Consider the following 20,671-nt stretch of genomic DNA (forward strand, 5'->3'; position numbering starts at 1 on the left):
AATTCTGACTTTTTTCTCATATTATACTGAAATAAAATGTAAAAATCAGTTAACTTTTTTCTTATTTTCCAGTGGCCCTAATCCCCTTCCATATAAACCACCTAAACTGATTCTTCAGTGAATGTACCTTGCAATAGCCGCTAGGTGGCGGTATAACGCAATCTTGCGGCCTCCGCTAAGCAGAAGTAAAGCGGCGGTACTACAGTCCAAGCCTAGCCCAGCCCCCCCACACACCACACCGGCCTGCCTCGGCTCAACAGGAGAGGTACGCGCGGCTGTTGCTGGAGCTCCTACGCTCTGCTTGGATTCTATCAACGCTGGGGCAGACCAACACTACCTGCTCCGTTTATTTTTTTGCTATTTTTCATTTTTGTTTGGGATTTTCCCGTCACATCCATCCGCCCTGTGTTTTTTATAGCTTTTATTAACCAAGTGTCGGTTAACGGGAGAAAACCCTTCAGTCACCTATTAGCCGGAGCTGGCTAACTGCAACTAGCTTCCTGAGGACAAACGCATCATTCCGAGTTAATCTGTGGTGACTCGTTAGGCGTAAGCCGCTTGGTCATAGCTGTTTATCCGTAACTCTGTGACTGTAGTGGTAGCCTTCAGTCGCCACCCATGACCGCGGCGGTTAGGGCAGCGGTTCTTCTCAGCGGGGGGATTTTTAGTTAGCCTCGGCGGCGGAGCTTCGGGCTGCTCCGGGGATGTTGTTGGTAGCGAAACAAGCTAACGTCGGTCGCTCAGTGTGAAGGAGGGGAGTGCTAGAGGAGTGAGGCAACACTCTGTGAGGACTTAATTTCTCTGGTTTTGATGTCGCTGGGTAGAACCCGGCAATCATTAAATACTCCCGGGCAGGGGGGATACATATCGGGAACATATCGGGATTATTTGCCGTGCCTTTAAAGTTGATTTCGGCCTCCTGTTGTGGATCATCGTGGGAAACACATTAAGTATTTTGACCCTGGCTTAGTTGGAGATATCTCCCCGCCCTCCTGCTGAACCCTCTAATGCGGAGATCTCAGTAGCACCGGAATCCCCCCCTCCACGGCGGCCGGACATGCTGAAGTGTATCCCCCTGTGGCGCTGCAATCGCCACGTCGAGTCCGTGGACAAGCGCCACTGCAACCTGCAGACTGTCCCCGATGAGATCTTTCGCTACAGCCGGAGCCTGGAGGAACTTCTCCTGGATGCCAACCAACTCAAAGAGCTACCCAAGGTATGCCTGCTATTGCCCTGCTTTCTAACACCGTTCCTGACTCATTTGTTTCGTTCACCTGTTTTAAAGCAGAGGTCACTTTGCAGGTGAAAGAGTGACGACACCCCAGCGAGTCACGTGACAGTTTACTTCCTTTAGATCAGGTGTTTTCTGTTCTGCTTGGTGAAGTTTAACCATTTTGCCCTCTACTTGTTACAGTTTGCAGAATATTTACTTAGATGACATGGTTTGCAAATGCATCCGCTCACCTTGAACCCTTTGATAGTGCATATTTGTAAAGGGAAACAATTGATTTAATGTGTATGCTTCAACACTAACAAGTGATTAGGGCCATTATCCAGACTGTGTGGATCTTACCTATATTCTGACTAGCTCTATTGAACAGGGTTGGGAATTGATAAGATTTCCACGATCCCGATACCTTATAGATTCTGCTATCAATTCTGTGAAACGATTCAATTCTCTTATCGATTCTGTGAAACAATGAATTTGGTAAGTGCACGGTGACGTTCGTCTACCTTCGCCTGGGGCATTCTATTTCTGCCTGCCTCGGTGAAAACAGAAGGCAGTAAACGGGAACTGCCAGGCTTCCTGTTTCATCAGTCATCTGAAGGCCAATTTATACTTGTGACCTCCCCCAGTCCCCTGTGCAGAGGATCTGCAACCGTCGTCGCACACCTCAAAAAAAAAGAAGAGAAGAATCCTGACTACCTTTTGGACGGTCGCAAACCCGTGCAGACCTCAAGCGGAAGTGCGCAGACAAAAAGCAGCTGTGATTGGTCCTTGGTTTGCCATTTCGACTGTCTGTGTGGTCATCCTTCTCGATTCGGTGGCGGGGCGCGCCATTTTTAAAAGCCGAGGAGTAGTAACAACAATGGATAACCAAGATGAAAGGTTGATCGAGGAGTTTCGGAAGTACAACCAATTGTACGATGCCTCAGACACGTTGTTTTGGAAAATAAACGCTCCTGCCGGCGCATCCGAAGTTCTTGTGACCATCTGCCAAAGTTCTCCATAGGCTTTCTCTTGCGCGTTGGCGGGAAACTGCTGTGCGTCTCTAGAAATTCCAGACCGACGTTGCAGAAGCATACCAGCAAAACTGGTTTATGACCAGACGTAAGCGACATTTGATGTGTGCGGCTGCAGAAGTATAATCCGCCCTTTAATCTACTGGAGAAGGCATCAGTTTAATAAAAAAGCATTACTGTACAATTTTGGCAAACAAACTAATCTCTCCCTGATTTAAATAAACGAGCGTCACCTTTCTCTCACTCCCTAAACTGCAGAGCAACTTCGTAGCAGGTTTCGTTACATCCATTGCAATAGCTAGAATCATGTAAGAATTCCACCTACCAGTAGTTCTTAATTAAACATGCTAGCAATGAAGGGCTGGTAGAGAGGTAGAAAATTGGTTTATTTTCAGAAATGGCATATGATTTACTAGGACTTACGCCTCGTCATGGCGTACTTGCTTACTGAATGCCGTGTGCGTTACTTGCGTAAAAAATGCGTCGTACGTCGTGCTGCCCAGAGCCGAGACGGCGCTAGGCTCTGGTGCTGCCTGGAATCGGTAAGAGAATCGTTAAGCGAGCTGCCAAACGATGCCATGGAATCGGAACACACAGAACCGGTTCTGAACAGGAACCGGCTTTCGATTCCTATCCCTGCTATTGAACGAAGAAGTTAAAGCTAAAGCGTGTGGGACTGATATAGTTTCTATGGCTGATATCAATAAATCCTCATATGCCTTTCCTTTACATCTAGAAACAGACTAACTGCAAATGATCTTTATCTGCAATAAATGGTGGGGATTCTGTGAAGCATTAACTGGTAGATGCAAATATATGGCAAACTTTTCACATTTAAATGAGTTTAAAGTTATGGATTGCTTGCTGTTGGTGTATGATGTCAGCTGTTGGTGAAAAGCATTGCACAATATGCAGAAATGTTTAAAGGATATGAAGGGCTCATTTCAGGGGGCGACACCTTTACCATCAAAATATATCTGAAAGAAATAACTTGGCCTTTTAGGAAAAAGATAGTGTGTTTAGTTTTATGATGACTGATATATATACTTCTTCATGTATTATAAGGGAAAAACATTAGTATTTGCCTAGGACTTCCTTAAAAGAGGTTTTTAAATTTCAGCATAATTTTCCTGGTTAAATAAATGTTAAATAAGAAATAATGTAATTGTAGAGTGTGAATCCCTTTAATGTCCCACGATGGGGAAATTCATTCTGCATGTGTGGGAATTGGCTTTACAAAGAATATGATTTTTAGATAAATGTCATGATTTAATTTAGATTTTCGAATTGAACAACAAAAGTTTGAAGTAGTCCTTCCTGTTGTTTGAATGTTTCTGTTATCTTTAGCTTTTTGCTTTGAACAATTTGAATTAACCTTCATTTAAATGTTGAATATGAAGCTCCTTTTCGCTGACCCTGACAGACCAAAACAGCCGGTAAACAGGCGTGGAACCAGTTCTCAGATAGGCCGGGTTTACTGGTGCAGAAGTCACAGATACAAGTTGAAAAATATCCAAAGTTTGCTTTTCTTGCCTATTCCAATTTATTTTAAGAGAAGGAGGGTTGCTCTTATGTCTGTATTCCCATAACTCCCCAGACATTTGGAGCAAAATGGTTGTTTTTATTTAGTCCAGAGCATTGTTCACCTCCAGGACAATGCAGTGGCTGTGTTTGGGATCTGGTTTGTAGTCTGAACGAACAGACTGGCCCATTGCAGACCCTGGCGCTCTCTCACATTTCATTGCTTTAGCTTTGTGTTGAAAGGGACTAGTGGCACATCTGCTAATGAGGATTGTTAACACTTTAAGGTCAGTGGAGAGTGAAAGAAATGCTGGCAAAGGACTGTCTTTAGGGAGTCCTTCACAATAAAGTATATTCTTTGTGTTTGTTGTGAAACACATTTATTACAGTTAATTGTTTGGTGTCTAAAGCTCCAGCTTATTACACAACAACGGCATCATTTCTTAATCTGAGATCACCTGTTTAAAGTGCTTTACATGATCAGACAGCTGATTTAACAATAGTTCTGATTGTAAAAGGGGTTTCCTCAGCAATAGATGTTTTCCCAGGTCTGGATAAATGTGAAAACAGCATCTTTTTATTGATTTATCTTATTCCCTTTTCCATTAACAAGATATTCTGTCCGTCCATCCTTTATTGATTCATTCCTGTTTGTGAGTTCATCTAATCGGTCCGTTCATCCATCAGTTTCTCCTTCATAGATGTATTTGCTTAGCCATACGTTGGTGTAGGATTGACAGTACTGTGCAGGTCGACATAGAAACTTTCTTTTTTTCTTCTGTTATTTTGGTTTTCTTACCTTTTTTCTTCATTCATCTTCTTTCTTCCTTCAGATGTTTTTTTTTTTTGTCCTTCCAACCTCAACTGTAATTTGAAAGTTATACAAAATCAGCCCAGCTTATCAACTTAATTTTAGGGTGCGACAACTGCTATTTTTTTTTTTTATTTCTGTCCAATTTCACTTGGAACTAGAGCTCAAAAATCTAGTGACTTAATAAGTTTGGCTCCACATTTATTACATTTGGCTAAACTGTGGAAATAATGCTCCGTGTCCTGTGTTTTGTTATGAACTGAAGACCCTTTTTTCATATTTAAAACTGCATTTGAATAGAGAGACACATTTTCTCCATAAGTCAGAAGTTTTTTACTCATTTTATATAAATTTTTTATGTTAAATTTATTTGTTGGAATATTAAGTGTTTAAAATTGCAACATGGTCATTTGGATGTTTCTTTTTTTTATTTTGGTGTGTGTTCATTTAAATAAGTCTCATTTTTGCCTCCTAGTTATTTGTCACTTTGGGGATTTTGGCCCAAATGCTAAAATATATAATATACTTGTTAAGTCGGATGAAGACTACAATTTAATGAGCCCTGACTTCTTTCTGCTCTGTTTTCAGCTGAATATGAAGGTTTTATTATATCTTAGAATGCTCCTTTTTTTTTTTCCTTTTTGTTGGATTTCTTTTCTGCTGCTATTTGTTGTTTACGTGTACTTACATTTTAAATGTGTCGCGATCAAAAATGTGCTTGGATGGATGGAAACTGAAAGGTCAGGTGTGGAAAATGTATGAAAACCCTGCTGAATATTTTGAAATGATCGATGCTAAAAACCCAACCAGTCACTCTTCCTGTGAAACATAGACAACCAACCGGCCTTGTCTCCATGTGAAGAGGATGTTTTGAACAGCAGATGTTGATTCAAAGTGACAGACTTTCTTGTGTGGTTGCAGCAAATGTGTAGGAAGCAGACACAGGGCGTATGGGTCCTCCCCCGTCCTCTGAGTCGGAGGAGCTTCAGAAAGGATGCAGCGTCAGGGGTCAGGCCCATGCAGAGTTTGGGACACCAGTGCTCACTACAATCAGTGGTATTACCGCTGCTAGCTCCCAACAAACCATGCGAGTGCTTCCACACATTTGTGTGGCTCTTCCCTGTCACTATGCATTCCAGTCAGCATTGAGTCCAGACCTCCAGATATTTTTGGATGCCAGCCTAACATCCCTCTTTTGTTTGTCAGCTCGTCTTACATGTGAACAAACCAGCTTTATGTGGCAGGCGGTCCCGGACTGTGTGCCACGCTTGTTGGCTGCGACTCCTTGTCGACCATATGTCGTTGAAGGGGAGTAATCGGCTCAGAGGGGACACCGACAAACTCAATGCTCTGAAACCAGTTCACTAGTAAACTGACCAGTCTAGCTGGACTCGTTTCCAGCCTGAAGGAGGGGTTTGGTATAACATGTTGAAACGACGCACCCTACAAGAATTAAACTGGTGATTCTTTTAACATTAAGTTCACAATGGTAGAAGGTGGTTCTGTGGGAGGCCTGATCTAGGCTGTGATGGTAAGGGTTTAACATGGTGGACAGATGGAGATTTAAACATCCTGATCACGTCTTGGTTTGCTCTGACTCACCCCTGCTTCAATGCTTACTGACCTTAGATAATGCTTTTTAAAATGCCTCCAGTCTTGCTGATTAATAATCTTATATCAACAGCATAAAACAGGACTTGCCTTTATCAATCATATTTTAGGATTGTTTTATGACGGTGACCAGTAAGGTCCCCCAGGACATTAATCCTTTACTGCTAATGAATGCTTCATTAGTTGTTGTTTTTTTTTTTTGTTTACCTTATCTCATTTGAAGTAAACTGTCTTAACTTTTTTTTTTTTTTACAACTTTGTAAGTAGATGTAAAAACTAAATAGTAAAATGTTTAGAGACATTTTGTAACTTTTTAAAAATAAATATTTTTAAAACGACTTTTTTTTTTTATATCCCTTTTACGACTAAAACATAATTTGATTAGCATACAGACACCTCGGTTGTTAAGCGCCGATGCACCTATATTTATGCATCTTAATTTGATATCGTTAACATATTTACAAGTAATTTTGAGGAATAAATGAAATGTAACAAAGATCAGTACATTTGCACAGATTGAGGTGGTTTCTGTAAAAGAAACATTTAATTATTATTTTGTGTTTGGATAATGCTTGTTATGCTTCTAAAATCAGAGCTGTTACTATAAATTATACAAAGCATAATAGTTTTTAACAAAGACCTAATAAATGGAAACCAATTTTATGTAGTAAATATACCAGATCAGCATTGCTTTTTTTTTGCTTGTCTTTTGCAGAGTACTACAACGACTTGCAAAAGCATTTCTAGTTTTGAAAATGCTTAAACAGCGACATTTGGATGCTGGTCAAACGCTTTGACGCTTCAGCGCGTTGGTTGTTTATCTGCTCTGTTATGTAGCTATAAGTGAGAAAGCAGCTTGGTTTCATTTATTTTATAAGTTAAAACAATTTTGACATGTTTTTAATCTGTGCAGTGAGTTCATCAGGATTATGATCCTACTAAAATATGCAGTTCTTTGTCTGAACGCCAGACCTCCAGCATACTGCCCGGAGGCGGCGCTGGAAATCCCTGCAGGGAGCTCTCTGCTGTGGCCAGTTTGTGGAGGATTTTCCTCTGCCTTTCATAGTGGCAGGAAGGGAATATAAAGAGTTTTTAAGGTTTGTTGTGAAAACTACAAGTACCAGAATATATGATGAATATTTTTGTCAGTAGTTTTAAAATTCTTTTAGTTAATTTGGGTATTTATAAACTGTTTTGCCGTAGTTCATTAGAAAATATTTTAGTGCAGCAATAATGATCAGAGCTCGGTCTTTGTTTCTTGCAGCGGACATAACAATCCATTCTTCCAGCTTTTTTTTTTTTTTTTAAACCTTTGGAGTTTAACCCCTTGATATTTACTTTTTATTTATAATTTTATTTTTATGTAGACAGCTCTGCAGGAATAACAGCTTGCAGGAAGTGTCTATCTCCCCCAAAAAAGTCAGGATCAGCTTTTCTTATTGGCTGAAGCTCCACAGCCAGCGACAAAAGTTAAATTTACTGAACTCAAGCGTCGGACACCAGAACGCCTAGTTGCACTGCCCCCGACGCTCAGACGCACAGCTTGACCTCTCGACCTCTTCCAACATAGACTTTGCATGTAAATCAGAAGCTTTGATGCAAAACTCCCTCGGTCTTAACGTTACATTAATGCTAGTACCAGGATTGCACATTATAATAAGAATGATCATACTCTTGATAAAATTTTCTCAAATAACATTAGTAGGAATTAGAATTTTATCACTACATTATGGTATTCAATTTTATTCACATAAAATCGAAGCGACTTAAAAAAAAACAAAAAACAATAACCCTCTATCAAATGGCTAAAATCTGCATCAATCAATACTGTAGCATTAACCATAAGACTAAAACTTGTTTCTTTCATATTTTTAAATAAACTATTATCACCATGAGTTTTATAAGGGTGTCCAGTAGTTTTGACACAGCATATATTAGTAATATAGATGTGAAATATTTACTGATCCTAGGCTATAATGGCTAAATATTGTGAAATAGATCTTACCAAATCCTTATACAAATATGCTGCATAGTAGTCAAATGAGTCGATGAGACAACTCAATAAAGCCACTATGAAGCAAGAGGCAAAAACTAAACTGAAACAAAACACACTATATCTATTCAAGTCTGGAAAATATAACATAGATTCTCATCCACAACCATTTAGACCCTTATTTTTTGTCCTGGTATTATTATTATTATTATTATTATTACTATTATTAGTATAGTAGTAGTAGTAGTAATTCTGTATTCTTGTTTAATTAGTTTAGGTTACAAGGTATTACATGGGACCCATATTTTTTATAAACAGAAAAGGTAATTAATGGTTAATTAGTGGTCAGTTATAGTTGATCTCATTTTTGTTTTTGTAATTTACCTTAAACAACCCAAAGCTTTATGTTTAGAATCAGCACTAAAATATTGAAATGAAGACTGACTCGCGCCATTAGATGGTTATATGTTCCCAGTGTATTAAGCAACATCTTTTTTTTCTGTCAACATGTAGAATTGGACCTTCAGCATGTGGTTCTTTAAAAGACTTTTCAATGTTTTTAGCTACTTCGAATGCTCTTTTTTTTTCTATTTTAGCTTAGATGAAAGCCCCCCTGCTCTGTTCCTCATGATGACTTGGGAGATTTTGGTTAGAGTGAAGCTACATCCAATTTCTTGCAGTGTGATTATAAGTAAATAGTTGCAATTCACTCTGGAGGTTTCTTTCTGTTAAAAGGGAGTTTTTCCTCTCCACTGTTGCTACAAGCATGCTTAGTGTGAGGGATTGCCTTCGAGTCAATGCAATGAACTGCTTTTCCTTAGAAAACTTTGAATCAATTTGACTGGATGATCTGGTTGAACTGTAAAGTGCCTTGAGATGACATGTGTTGTGAACTGGCGCTATATAAATAAACTGAATTGAATTGAAATCGAATTAACAGCCAATTCTGTGTCAGGTCAGCATTCAAGTTTTATTGCCAACTTTAGCCTGGGTGATGCTGCTTCCCCCCAAATCTTGTGCACACACTAACCAGGCTCCCCTCTCTGTCTGGCTCAGAGGCTGGCTGACATTCCGAGGCTGCCGGTCTGACCCTTCCATATCGCAGTGCCGTGTTTTTTAGGCTTCATCAGACTCATTGCCAGGTGATGGTGGAGCAGGTAGATAAAGCAGTTCTTTTTTTGTTACACCTCCCTGTCAATTGTTGATAGTACTTTTTTTTAACAAAACATATAGTACAGATTCAGGGTCAGTTTGATTAACAGGTGAGTGCACAGAGCAGGCATTGATGCCACAATTTGATCAGACTTTGGATAAGACGGACAGCAAGAGTAGAACTCTAATGCTGCGTTCACAATGGACGCAGCAAGAGCAGCAAAATCGCGTCTGCTGCTTCATTTTTGCTGCTTGTACCAGTTTAGTTCTGATGCGCGGCTGAAGCAGCTTTGCTGCTCTGGCTGCGCGGTGCAAAAGTGGGTTTAACTTGCGTTGGGCTGAGCTACTCTATCCTTTCTTTGCCTTGCAGCTATATTTGCTGTGATCAGTGGGAATAAAGTAGTTTTAATATGTTTTTAAGGGAGAAAATCCACCAGAAAACTTAATCAGTGCAGTCAGTTCATTCAGATTACCATCCAGCCTTCCAATATTATTTCTGTCGGAGCCGCTTAGACCCCCACATACCGCAGTGCGCTGTCGGTAGGAATCCCGTTCAACAGCAGCCTATGGCCCGGCCGCCTCCTCGCGGTTCACCGCGGCTTGACGCGCATCAACCATTGGCTTTGAATGTAAACTCGCTGCTTCTGCTGTGCCTACTGCGTCCGGTGTGAACGTAGCATAACCATCAGCTGCTGGGGCGCCAGATGCTAAGGAGCAACCCCTTAGTATTCTGCCTATCTGAATATGAATGTCTGATGATGGATGATCCTTTTTTATTCTATGGTTTGATGTAACTTAAAAAAAAAAAAAAGAAGATTAGGAAAAACACCTTCCTACTTATGTTTTTGTTCAGCTAGCTGTGTATAGCCACAGGGTTAATACCATGCTCCACACAAAAGGCTTACAGCAGTAGGTACCCTTCCAAATATTGTTTCTTTGCATTTTTACCCATTAAAAGGAGCACTATTAGGAATAAAAAGAAACAAAACAAATCGTGGGGGAAAAAAGTGCAAAAAAAAACTCATACACAGTTTTGGTTTTTGTGTAAGGGTCAAAGGGAGTTCTAGTCAAAGAGTCCAGAGTAGGCGTCAATCTAAGAGAACTACATCAGCTATCGTATACTGACAACAATTAGGTCAGTGAGTCCTCTCTCATACCTGGAAATAACAATAGGAGCGCTTTCCAAAGCTAAGGATGAAGAAACTTCAGACAACCAGGTCTGGCAGATCTCAATTGTTTAACTTCTTTTTTCTTTAGTAAGGGCTCAGTTGTGTTTTTTGTATTCCTGGTTTTTCAGTGTCAGTGCAGAATTTAGGGCTTGAATTAAAGATAAAGTACATTTACAAAATATTTTCAATAAGAAAGGATTTCCAGTCTTTCAGATTCAGGTTTCTTCTTATCTAAAGGACTTGGGCAACAATTTTCCTGCCCGCCCTGCTTGTTCGTTTCATTAAGTTTGTTCAGCTGGCCTCTAAATGTCTTTTGGCCTGCTTTTGCAAACTTGTCCTACCTCATAGATCACGTTGAGCAGAAGGAAATTATCTTTTTAGCCATTCCAAAGTCCCATGATGGGTTACAAAGAGATCCATTCAACAGTTTGATTCACACCCCCCTCCTCCTACACCCACACCCAGTGGAGCCAGTATCTCAGCTCTTCATGTTTCCTGTGTACATGATTCACTATCCACGCTTAGCTTTTCTTTTAGTTTTTTCCTTTTTTTAAAAATTAGTTTTAACTTGGCCAAATTCTTTCTGAGAGTAGCTGGTAGACTGCAGGTGCAATAGCCAGCAGCCAAGTACAGCAGCTTCAACATGGCTTCATCCACGTATCTACCTGCTCCCAGCTTTTCTTTAGTTGATCAAGAGCAGGTCTGTGATGGGTGTGGCCACATGTGGCTTTGTGGAACAGGTTTTCGCCTGTTTACCCAGCAGTATTATTGCCATCCAAACGTCTGGAAGATATAATGCTGAATTAACTTTGGTGATTTTCTGACTTTATTTTTTTGCTAGAATCAGAGATGAAGTCCCTTAATGAAGTGGCTTTTATGGTTTTGACATATTTTGTAGAATGCTGTCGGCTAAGAGCCTGTTTGTTCTCTAGTTAAAGAGAATGGATGTGGTAATGTTAATTATAAACGGGAAGAATGACTCTGTAGCCTTTTTAATCCTAAGCTGTCAGATCTGTGACTAAAGCGCAGATTAGGGCTTCAACCGATCGCTGCCGATTTGACTCCTGCCTATGAACCTCTGTGTTCCTCAGGGGTTCTGCTTTGTATGGGTGCTTTTAAAAACAACAACTTATAAATGAAGTGATAAAAATCAGAGCCCCCCCTTTGTTTTCTTCATGTATCTTGCATGGTTTCAGTGTTGGGTCAAGAATGCATACTGCACATGTCAAACAATTGTTTCCTGAGCTTTGTCAGCTGTTGTTTTTAGCTCATTGAAATATGGCAAACAGCAGGGTGGGTCAGGAGCGACTGTTTCTGTAATTTATCATAATCTTAGAGAAGGTCTTGATGCTTTAATCTAGAGCGAATATACCCTCTCACAGTGTTGAACAGTGTCTCCAGTGACTAGCCAAACTAGGCTAATATCTGAGATAAAGTGTACTTTTCACATTCCTCTCTGCTATCTATATCCTATCTTCTTTCATTTGTTATTTATACATTTTGAAACCAAAATTAGTCTGGTGATGCTGACTGATGAAACACTTGATGTCACCATTTGTTTTTCACGTGTCTTTTCTTTGTCTTTTGGTGAAAAAACACCACACAAAATAGGCAAGTGTAAATGTCCGATGAGCTCTAAAAATGAAAAGGAGATTCAGGACTGAAGGGTCTACGGGTGAGCTGCAGTGTAACAGATCTTTTTCTTTTTGATGCGAGAGCACATTCAGCAGGTTTCTTTGTCAAAACTGATGACCAGCTGGTCTCGCATCCTGCCAGCCCAGTCCTCCCCCCAAACAGGAGGGACAGCCGGTGAGATAGGAGGTGTTTTTGTGAATAGATTTTATGTGGCTAAAGGGGTTGGAGGAAGGATTGTATTTTATTTTGGAGTTTGGTAGAACTTGTTAGATCATTTGCATCTTTCCACTCGTAGATTTAATGCTGTCATTTTATCCTTTGATTGTTTTAACCTTCTGTTAACTAAAAAACTGCAGGTGGGGGAGGGACTGTATTGGAGAAAACTTTAAATATCTCCAACTAGGGTTGAATGATTTTGACAAAAATCTAAATTGCAAGTATTGGTAACCAATATTACGATTGCACTTTTTTTTTGTTCATATTTGCACTAACCAGTTCCATGTAGTAGGGCTGGGCGATATGACCTCAAATCAATATCACGATAAATTGGGCAGTTTTACATCTATAACGATAAATCCATGATAAATGCTCCAGCTCCTCTATCAGAAATAAAGGTATGTGCAAGAAATGAAGCTGATCTATTTATAATTTATTTATTGAATAAATCTCTTACAAACATTTTTGCTCAAATGTAATGGAGTCTTTTGCTTATTTCTTAGAGCTCTACAGTGAGGCTGTGCTGTAGGTGGAGGAAGACGTTGGATGTGTTACTTTGGGTAGTTCAGACCGTTTTCAAAAACGTTGCATCTCGTATTCTTTTGCTTAACATCTATGGCGTAATGTTGGTGTTACTGATCTGAGCGTACAGTGAGAACAATGTACAGCGTTAAAAATCGCACACTCTCACTATAAACCAGTCTGCCGTGTGCTCAACTCTGACAATGTGCTCTCAACTTAACTTCTCCGCGTGTTCAGCTTAATCTCTGCTGTCGCTTGGCTTCACAGAATTAACTGATGTAAATTCGTTTAAAGCCGTGTTAGACGCTTCTTCATTGGACTCATCCGCCATTCTCTTTGTTTACGCTTCTGACTAGATCGATGGAGTCACGTGATTACACACCTGCTCCCGTGTCTTAAAGGGGAAGAAAATACCAGCCACCCTCATACACAGGAAAAATGGCAGAATTTAATTTATTTCTCCTACCGACATAGGAAAATCCTCGCCTGTTAACGTAGTGAATGACGATAACGGTAAAAATACGGTTTATCGCCAAGGTCTAACATGTAGATGTTTCAGTCCAGGTGTTTAGTTTTTAATTACTTTGTGAGCTTGCTTGTTTATTATTTCAGAACAATGCTCTAGCCTTTCTGTGAAAAAAAAAATGGTTCCCTTAACTCGCATTCATGGATCTGCTTGCTAGCTGCAACTCTCTTCTTTCCTGTTTCACGGCAAACTCACTTTAAGTGGGGCTACTACCACCAAAGACTGCAATTTGAAAAATGCTTCTTGTCAAATTGCCTGTCCCTATCCTGCACCTTTTTTTTTCTTGCATATTAAAAACTTGTAGCAAAAACATTTTTACTAATGTGAAACGATACCCAGCCTCTTTAACTTGGTTTACTGCAACTTTCTACTAGTTATCAGTAGCAGAAAAGTAATTTTCTTCATGCTACTGATGATAAAGATATGTCATACTTTTCACTGACTGCCGGTAAACACTTATTCCTGTATACCTGTAACCTGTCTTCCTCGTGCACTCTGGCCCGAGACCAAACCTTCAAAGGTAAACAGGGAGGCAAAGCTGTAGTGAATAATTGATGGCTGGTATGGCGCTGGCAGCTATTTGAGGTAAGGTAGTGTTTGTGGCTATGGGAATACAGTGATAAGCTTTGAAATCTGTCTGTCAGACTTTAACACATACAATATGTTAAACCAGGGTTTCCGCGGGTCATTAAAAATCATTAAACGTCATTAAATTGTTATTTTTTTTAATTAAGGCCTTAATTGGCATTAAAATTCATTAAATGTGTTTATTGTGACATTTAAAATGCTTTCTTAAAAAAAGAAAATTTTATAAAAACAATTTCGTCAGACATATTGAATCACGATATATTTGTGTGGAACTGCTTCCGGTTGATCGCAAAGACATATGTTCAGAAAAGAAGCTTGAGTCAGAGAAAAAGCTACAGAATGGGGAAGAATAGCAATTTCAACAAAAGTAGTTGGAAAACGAGGAATTCGGGGAATTCAGGTACCTGTTGGTGGCATTAAAATGATTTCTAAGAGCATTAAAAGAGCATTAAAAAGCATTAAATTAGGGTTATTCATTTCTGTATAAACCCTGTAAACAGAATACATTGTTTCTTTATTCCTTCATATGTTTTACTTTTTGTTTGTAATCTGCAAAGGTTAGATTTAAAAAATCAAAAGCACCATTGGACATAATCTTTCTTTTCAGTGAATGCAACACAACACAACATTAATAAGAACACTCTTTAATGAGAATGTCAAATATTTATATATTTGGCTATTTGAAGTAACAGTGAGGTATGTCATAATAAAGTAAAATAATTCCCAAATTGTATAAGAAACTATTTGAAGGAAAAATTTATTTTCTAAATGTTGAAACTTAGTCATTCAGGCAGTGAAAAGGTACGAGAGCGATACTTAATAGAGATAACAGGAAGGCTGAACATAAAGTGTCAAAGTTTTTCTGTTTTTATTTGTTAAATGCTATTCAAACCTTTCTTTATCATAGATCCCTAAGAGAAATTGGAATCAAACTCATTCTGATGGTTGAAATATTTTACAATATTCAAACATAGGAAAATTGGTGCAGTTCAAATGAAATTTAAAGACTTTAAGCATTTTAAATATTTCTTTGATTACAGATCTATAGTTCTGGTATACTTCTGGAGATTTACACATATGCTTGAAAATCACATGTTTTTCTTTTTTGACAAAAAGAGGCTTTTGTGCATTTCAACTGTGGTGATAGAGCAGCTGAAAATCAGCCACAATGTTATTTTGGGATAATCCGGTGTTCTGGACCTTCCAGTTGTACAGGTGCTAAGGATCCACACCCTGGTAGAAGCAAGCTGTACTCTGAGGCTGCTCTGTTTCTGGTGCTGATATCCCTGTGAAGGAATAGATCATCCAGGGTGACTTCAAAACCAACCACAAACAAATGCTGCCCTTTATCTGCTGGCCGCACAGAATCATTGAAGGCCGTTATCACTCTGAAACCTGATAGCCTCCACATCCTCAGCCTAGCGTACTTTATGCGCCACTGATTTTTAGATGACTCACTTTCGGTCACCTTTAGCAGTCGTATCTCTGGCCGTTTAGTTCTTGTTTACGGTCGAAGTTGGTTAACGGATACTAGCCTCTCACAGGTTGTAATGTACCTGATGGCTCAAACACCTAGTTCCTCTTGATTTGCCTAAAAAAAAAAAACTTCAGTTCTGTTCTGTTTTCTTTTTAAGCAATTTCTGAAATGAGTGGACAGAGTTGAGAGGAAATCTGAGCTGCTCTCATTGACAGATTTACATCAGATCTTTGTTTTCAGGGTTTTTCTTTTGTAAGGGCGTTTTATGTACTCTGTCAGCACCTCCATTGGGGGGAGCCTGATTTGTTGACGCTTGTGCATTTCTTGTTGATTTTCCCTCTGAACCCAGGAAGTAGGAATAATCAAGTGAAGCATAGATGCCCTGTTTTTAGCTTGAAACAATGTTTTCCAGAGCCTTTCAGGACCTTGCACGAAAGGGGACAGTTGAGGGAGGAATTGGCTAATGTTTTCTTATGTTAGATGTCTAATGATTTTTTTTTATTGCACCAAATTGATATAATGCAGCTTTCTGTGGTCTTTTGAGAAAATTGATTAAGTTTGTAGGATTTTCAGAAGATTTAAAAAAAATAAGAAATGGAGCTGTGTTGCTACCTGGAGGCTGCTGCTGTCTTTAACGCTTTGCATGATCTGAGTCATTATTGGTTTGATTCAGAATAATATTTCTCCATCTAACCAAACAGAATTTACTCACTGTATTTGTGTGTGAGACAGGAAAAAGTAAAATGTACAGAAAAAGTAATTTTGACCTAAATTTAATAAGATAGGTTTAGCTTTGTTGTAGTGTTCCTGTTTTAAGGTTCATTTCTGTTTGAGAATGGACTGATCATTAGGGCTGTCATTGACTCTGTAATCATTTACAACTTATCCAAATTGTTCTGTTTTCTACATGGCCTCATATTGATTACATTATTGATTTGGGCATCTGCTATCTCCCATTATTATTGAGCAGGAAAACAACTGTGATTTTTTTCTTTTTCATATATAACTTTGGAAAGATCTTTGTTTACAATATGAGCCAAGATTGGACTTCCTGTCATGTTAAACTGTAAAATAGTTAACAGTTCAATTATATCTGATATAGGATGCACCTAGTTGCAGTATTGAGCCCGAATTGGGATCTCTGATGTTGTGCTGCTCTAACAGCACTGATTTTAGTGAACTGTTTTTCTTTGTAACCTGTGAAATGTATATATTTTTTTCTCACGGATAAAGAAAGAAACGCTGAATTAGGAATTGTGCTCTGAAATATACTAAAAAGATAAAATCCTCCAAGTATTTGGGTCAAATGTTTCTAAATCAAATAAAACCTAAGAATTGTTTAATTTTGCCATTACTCTTTTTAAATGCAAAGCGTAGATTACTATTTTATCTTTTGCACACAATTAAGTATTAAAATCAAAAAACTTTTCAGTCAATCTTTATTTTTATTTTTTTACATTTTTGTGTGTCAACTTAAAAGTTACCTATTATTTGGACAGAAAATGAACAGCTTATTTGTAGCTTCTCTACCTTGTTATTGGGGCTGTTAATTGGTCTACTCGTGACATTTTTTGAAAGTTATAAAATCTGCATAATTTGTGCTTTGATGCAGTGGTGACCAGGTGCACCCTTACTGTGCCGATCACGATTGTTGGAATTTTATTGACAGTATTTGATTGACGGTCACAGTCTTTGGTTACCGTGTTTCTCATTCATTCACTAGTACTACATTGAGACCGCATGTGATAGAAGCAGCAAAAAAGTTTCTGCTGCTTCATTTTTGATTCCTGTACACGTTAAGGTCCGACACACCTCAGGAGCATCTTTGACGCTCCTGAAGCGCGTCCAGTAAAGTGTGTCCAGATGCATCTGATGCTTCTGCTGCTCCTGTGTTAAGTGGCAGAGAGAGGCTTTGCTATATTTGCTGTTATTATTGGGTAAAAGGTACTTTTAATGTTTTTAAGGGAGACAAAACATAGTCTGTGTACTATGTTCATCATGGTTACGATCCTGCGTTCAAATATTATTTAGCTTTCGGACAAGCGCGAAACCCCCGTACACCGGCGATGCCCTGTCACTGGGAATCCCCTTCAACAGCTGCATCTAAGTTGCCTCCTCAGTGTTTTCCGCTACCTTTCGTGGCAGCTGTTAGTTTTTAAAATATATGTAATCCAAACTGCACACACCAGAATAATGAAAGCTAGCATATTTTTCCGGCAGGTTTCGACATTTGATGACATTTGTGATCATAGTAATCTGCATTAGCGATTCTGAGTCTGTCTCCCTGCCAGCTCCCAGATCAGCTTCTCTGATTGCTTGATGTGGCGCGTCGAGCAGCAAAAAAATGTTTCCAACCCCAGCAGCTGCTGCTTGTGAAGCGCTTCATGCGCCTCAGATGCTCAGAAGCTCATGAGGCGCTGCTTCAACTGCTTTCGATGTGTCAAGGTGCGCTGCTCTAGATGCGCTGCAGGACCTTTTGATGCGCCTAGATGCGCGTCAACCATAGACTTTACATATAAACCAGCTGCTTCTGCTGCTTTAGTAGCATGCGGTTTGAACGAAGCATTACACTGCCCAGGCATGGCAGCAAATACAAGCAATGTTATGTGGAACTTGAGTGCTTTGAGTAATATGAAGTTTGTCCTACAATGGAAAAATTCCTCTGAGGTGAAGCATGTCAAAATGCATCAATGCAATTGCAGAAAAATACACAGCAGCAATTGCCTACACTCTCCTCAATGAGCATGACTGTCAGAAAGCAATAACCCTAAAAATGATTTAACTAATTGTTTAAAGGAATGGAAGACGGCGTTTCACCGACTGCTGCGAATGTTGGACCCTGTTGCTTGGGCATAAATATTTCAGATAGATAGCATCATTAGCGCTCCACTACATAGTGGAGTCTCTCAGCCAATGCCAACTTAAAGCTACATGATGTCTGAAGCCCAAATGCCCATTGTCAAAGGGGCTGGAGCGCTTTAGCAAAGACAATAAGTTTGTAGATCACTAAATCTGTGACTGTCTCACACTTATCATATGGCTTGATCTTCCCCCGACACTCCTCTGCAAGACTCTCTACTTGATTCTAATATCCACTGCACAGATCCAACACTGTGCCGAAAAGCGCCCTGATAGCAAAAGTGCTATTTATGACCCAAGACACAGAATTGGCAGAAGCCAAACTTGTTAGCAAAACTCAACAACTTAACAAAGTCCTCCAGCAAGACTGGACATCTGTCCTAGCTTTGCTGCTTTTTTTCATCAGAATAGAAATCAGTCTCTGAAATATATCCAACCACTCTCTCATTATTCAGCTAAAAGCTTCTTCTTCTCTGTATTCCGGTATTACAGCATGCCCATATTTAGAAACTGCACTTGTGTGTAAGTCAGGAAGACCTCTGCTACTCTTGCGTCTCATTCGCTGGGGCTTCTTTCCATCTTAAATAGGAGCATATCATTGGACAACCATTATTTAGATACGCCTGTTTATCTTAAAAGATCTGTCTTTCTTTAGATCTGTATTTAAATTGTGTAAATGAAGAGGGCTGAAAAAAAAACTTGTCGTTTTTGAAGGAAAACTGTTTTTATAACCAAATATATAATAGCATTCAAAATAAAAATAAACTGTAATAATTCATTCCAAATTTCACACATTATGCCAAAATATTCCAAAATGGCACAGTAGGAGTCCTCCTGAAAGTTTTTCAATTCAAAAATCTATATCTTCTCAGGTGCTTGTTACACGATCACCAAACTTGCTACATACATGACCAAGATGTTATAGTTACAGTTTATTATTTTCATTTCCTTCATTACAGGAAAAGAAAGTTCTGTATGTAAACATCTGTTTGAGTTTTGTTTGCCCATTCAAATGAAATTTACACAGTCCCAGAGTAATTAATCTTCAAATTTTCCCTCCCACTTCATCCTCCAGGACCTTTATGTCAGTTAATAACAAGATTAGCAGTTTAGGCAGTATACAAGTAGAGAAAGTCCTTATAAAGTTTGGAGTATGCCTTTTGTGGTAAAATAACCCTGCTGGCTTAAGAAGAAAAGTTTCAATATACATTTGTGACAGTGTGTTCCTCCCACAATGTCTCTGACTGCTCATGTGCCTTGTATTAAAACGTTTGCTACGTCCTAACATGACAATTTCAGAGAGAAAAAATCAAGCTCCTCTACTTAGTCACTCTCCCCTGTCTAAAAAAATAAAATCTGTTAAATTAAACCTTTTAGCAGTTTTCTTTTTTTGTTCATCCTTTTGATTTAATAATTGCTGCATTATTCCTGCAAGTTTTTTTTTTTGGTATGTCTGGCTAAATTAAGCGGCTTTACAACTCTAGTTTGCCAGATCACATCATTTATACCTAAATCAGAAAATCAACAACCAAGTGACCTGTGCGTGATCGGACCTCTGGGTGATCGGGATCAGTAGCAGAAATCCTTATCAGAGCATCCCTAGTTTAACAGTTTGATAAACAGGATGTTCTGTGCAGTTGATTAGTTTATGCAGAGAAGTGAAAACACCGGTTATGAATGAAATAAGCCGTGATACCTGAACAGTTGTGATCAGACATTCTCCCTCCATCGTTTCTCCCACAAGAGGATCCTCCACCTTCAGGTGAACTGGTTCAGTTGTTATTAAAATCACCCTTTTTAAAGCATGCAAATTTCTTAATCTGAGGCACCTACTGGTAGTTGTCCATCAAAAGTATCTCTTTTCTTTTCAGAGTTATTTTTCCCTTATTTGTCATTTTTAACACACACTAAAAAACCGTATTTATGATCCAAAGTGCAGACTGAAGGGGAAGAGTTTGATATGCTGTTTAATAATTGCCGTTTTGGACCACCTGTGTTTTTGCATCGGGGTCAGCTTTTTTTCGGACTCTGGACTTCACAGTGAGTCACAGTCATGGTTGGTTAGTGCGTTTTTGAACAAACACAATATGACACAGGCTGAATGTGTGGGTCGGACCTCATGACCAGTTTTCAGCATTTAATAGAGAGGTGCTGATGGGTGAATATTTGTGTCTGTGACAGTGATGTCAACTGAAAGCCCAGCGGGAGGCTTTGGAGAATAACAAAGACACATACACGCATGTTTGCCTCATGCCTGTGCTAGCGATGAATAACAATTGTATAGGAAACGTTTTGGGTCATTCATGGGCGCATGGGTGAACTGGCAATTGGGCCCCTCAGGGGAGAC

General features: G+C 39.2%; 1 protein-coding gene across 4 annotated transcripts in view; it reads left to right on the forward strand.

Annotated features, from left to right (window-relative positions):
- The first annotated feature begins 242 nt into the window (after positions 1 to 242).
- Positions 243 to 20,671, forward strand: part of scrib (scribbled planar cell polarity protein) — a 77,639-nt gene continuing 57,210 nt past the window's right edge. For all 4 annotated transcript variants that reach the window (XM_015395815.1, XM_015395817.1, XM_015395818.1 and 1 more), the window contains exon 1: positions 243 to 1,216. In XM_015395815.1, the coding sequence (XP_015251301.1) occupies positions 1,058 to 1,216 (159 nt within the window). In that variant the 5' untranslated portion in view covers positions 243 to 1,057. The remainder of the gene's footprint in view (positions 1,217 to 20,671) is intronic.

This window comes from Cyprinodon variegatus, unplaced genomic scaffold (genome assembly GCF_000732505.1).
Source record: "Cyprinodon variegatus isolate N-32 unplaced genomic scaffold, C_variegatus-1.0 Scaffold762, whole genome shotgun sequence".
Classification (NCBI taxonomy): Eukaryota; Metazoa; Chordata; class Actinopteri; order Cyprinodontiformes; family Cyprinodontidae; genus Cyprinodon; species Cyprinodon variegatus.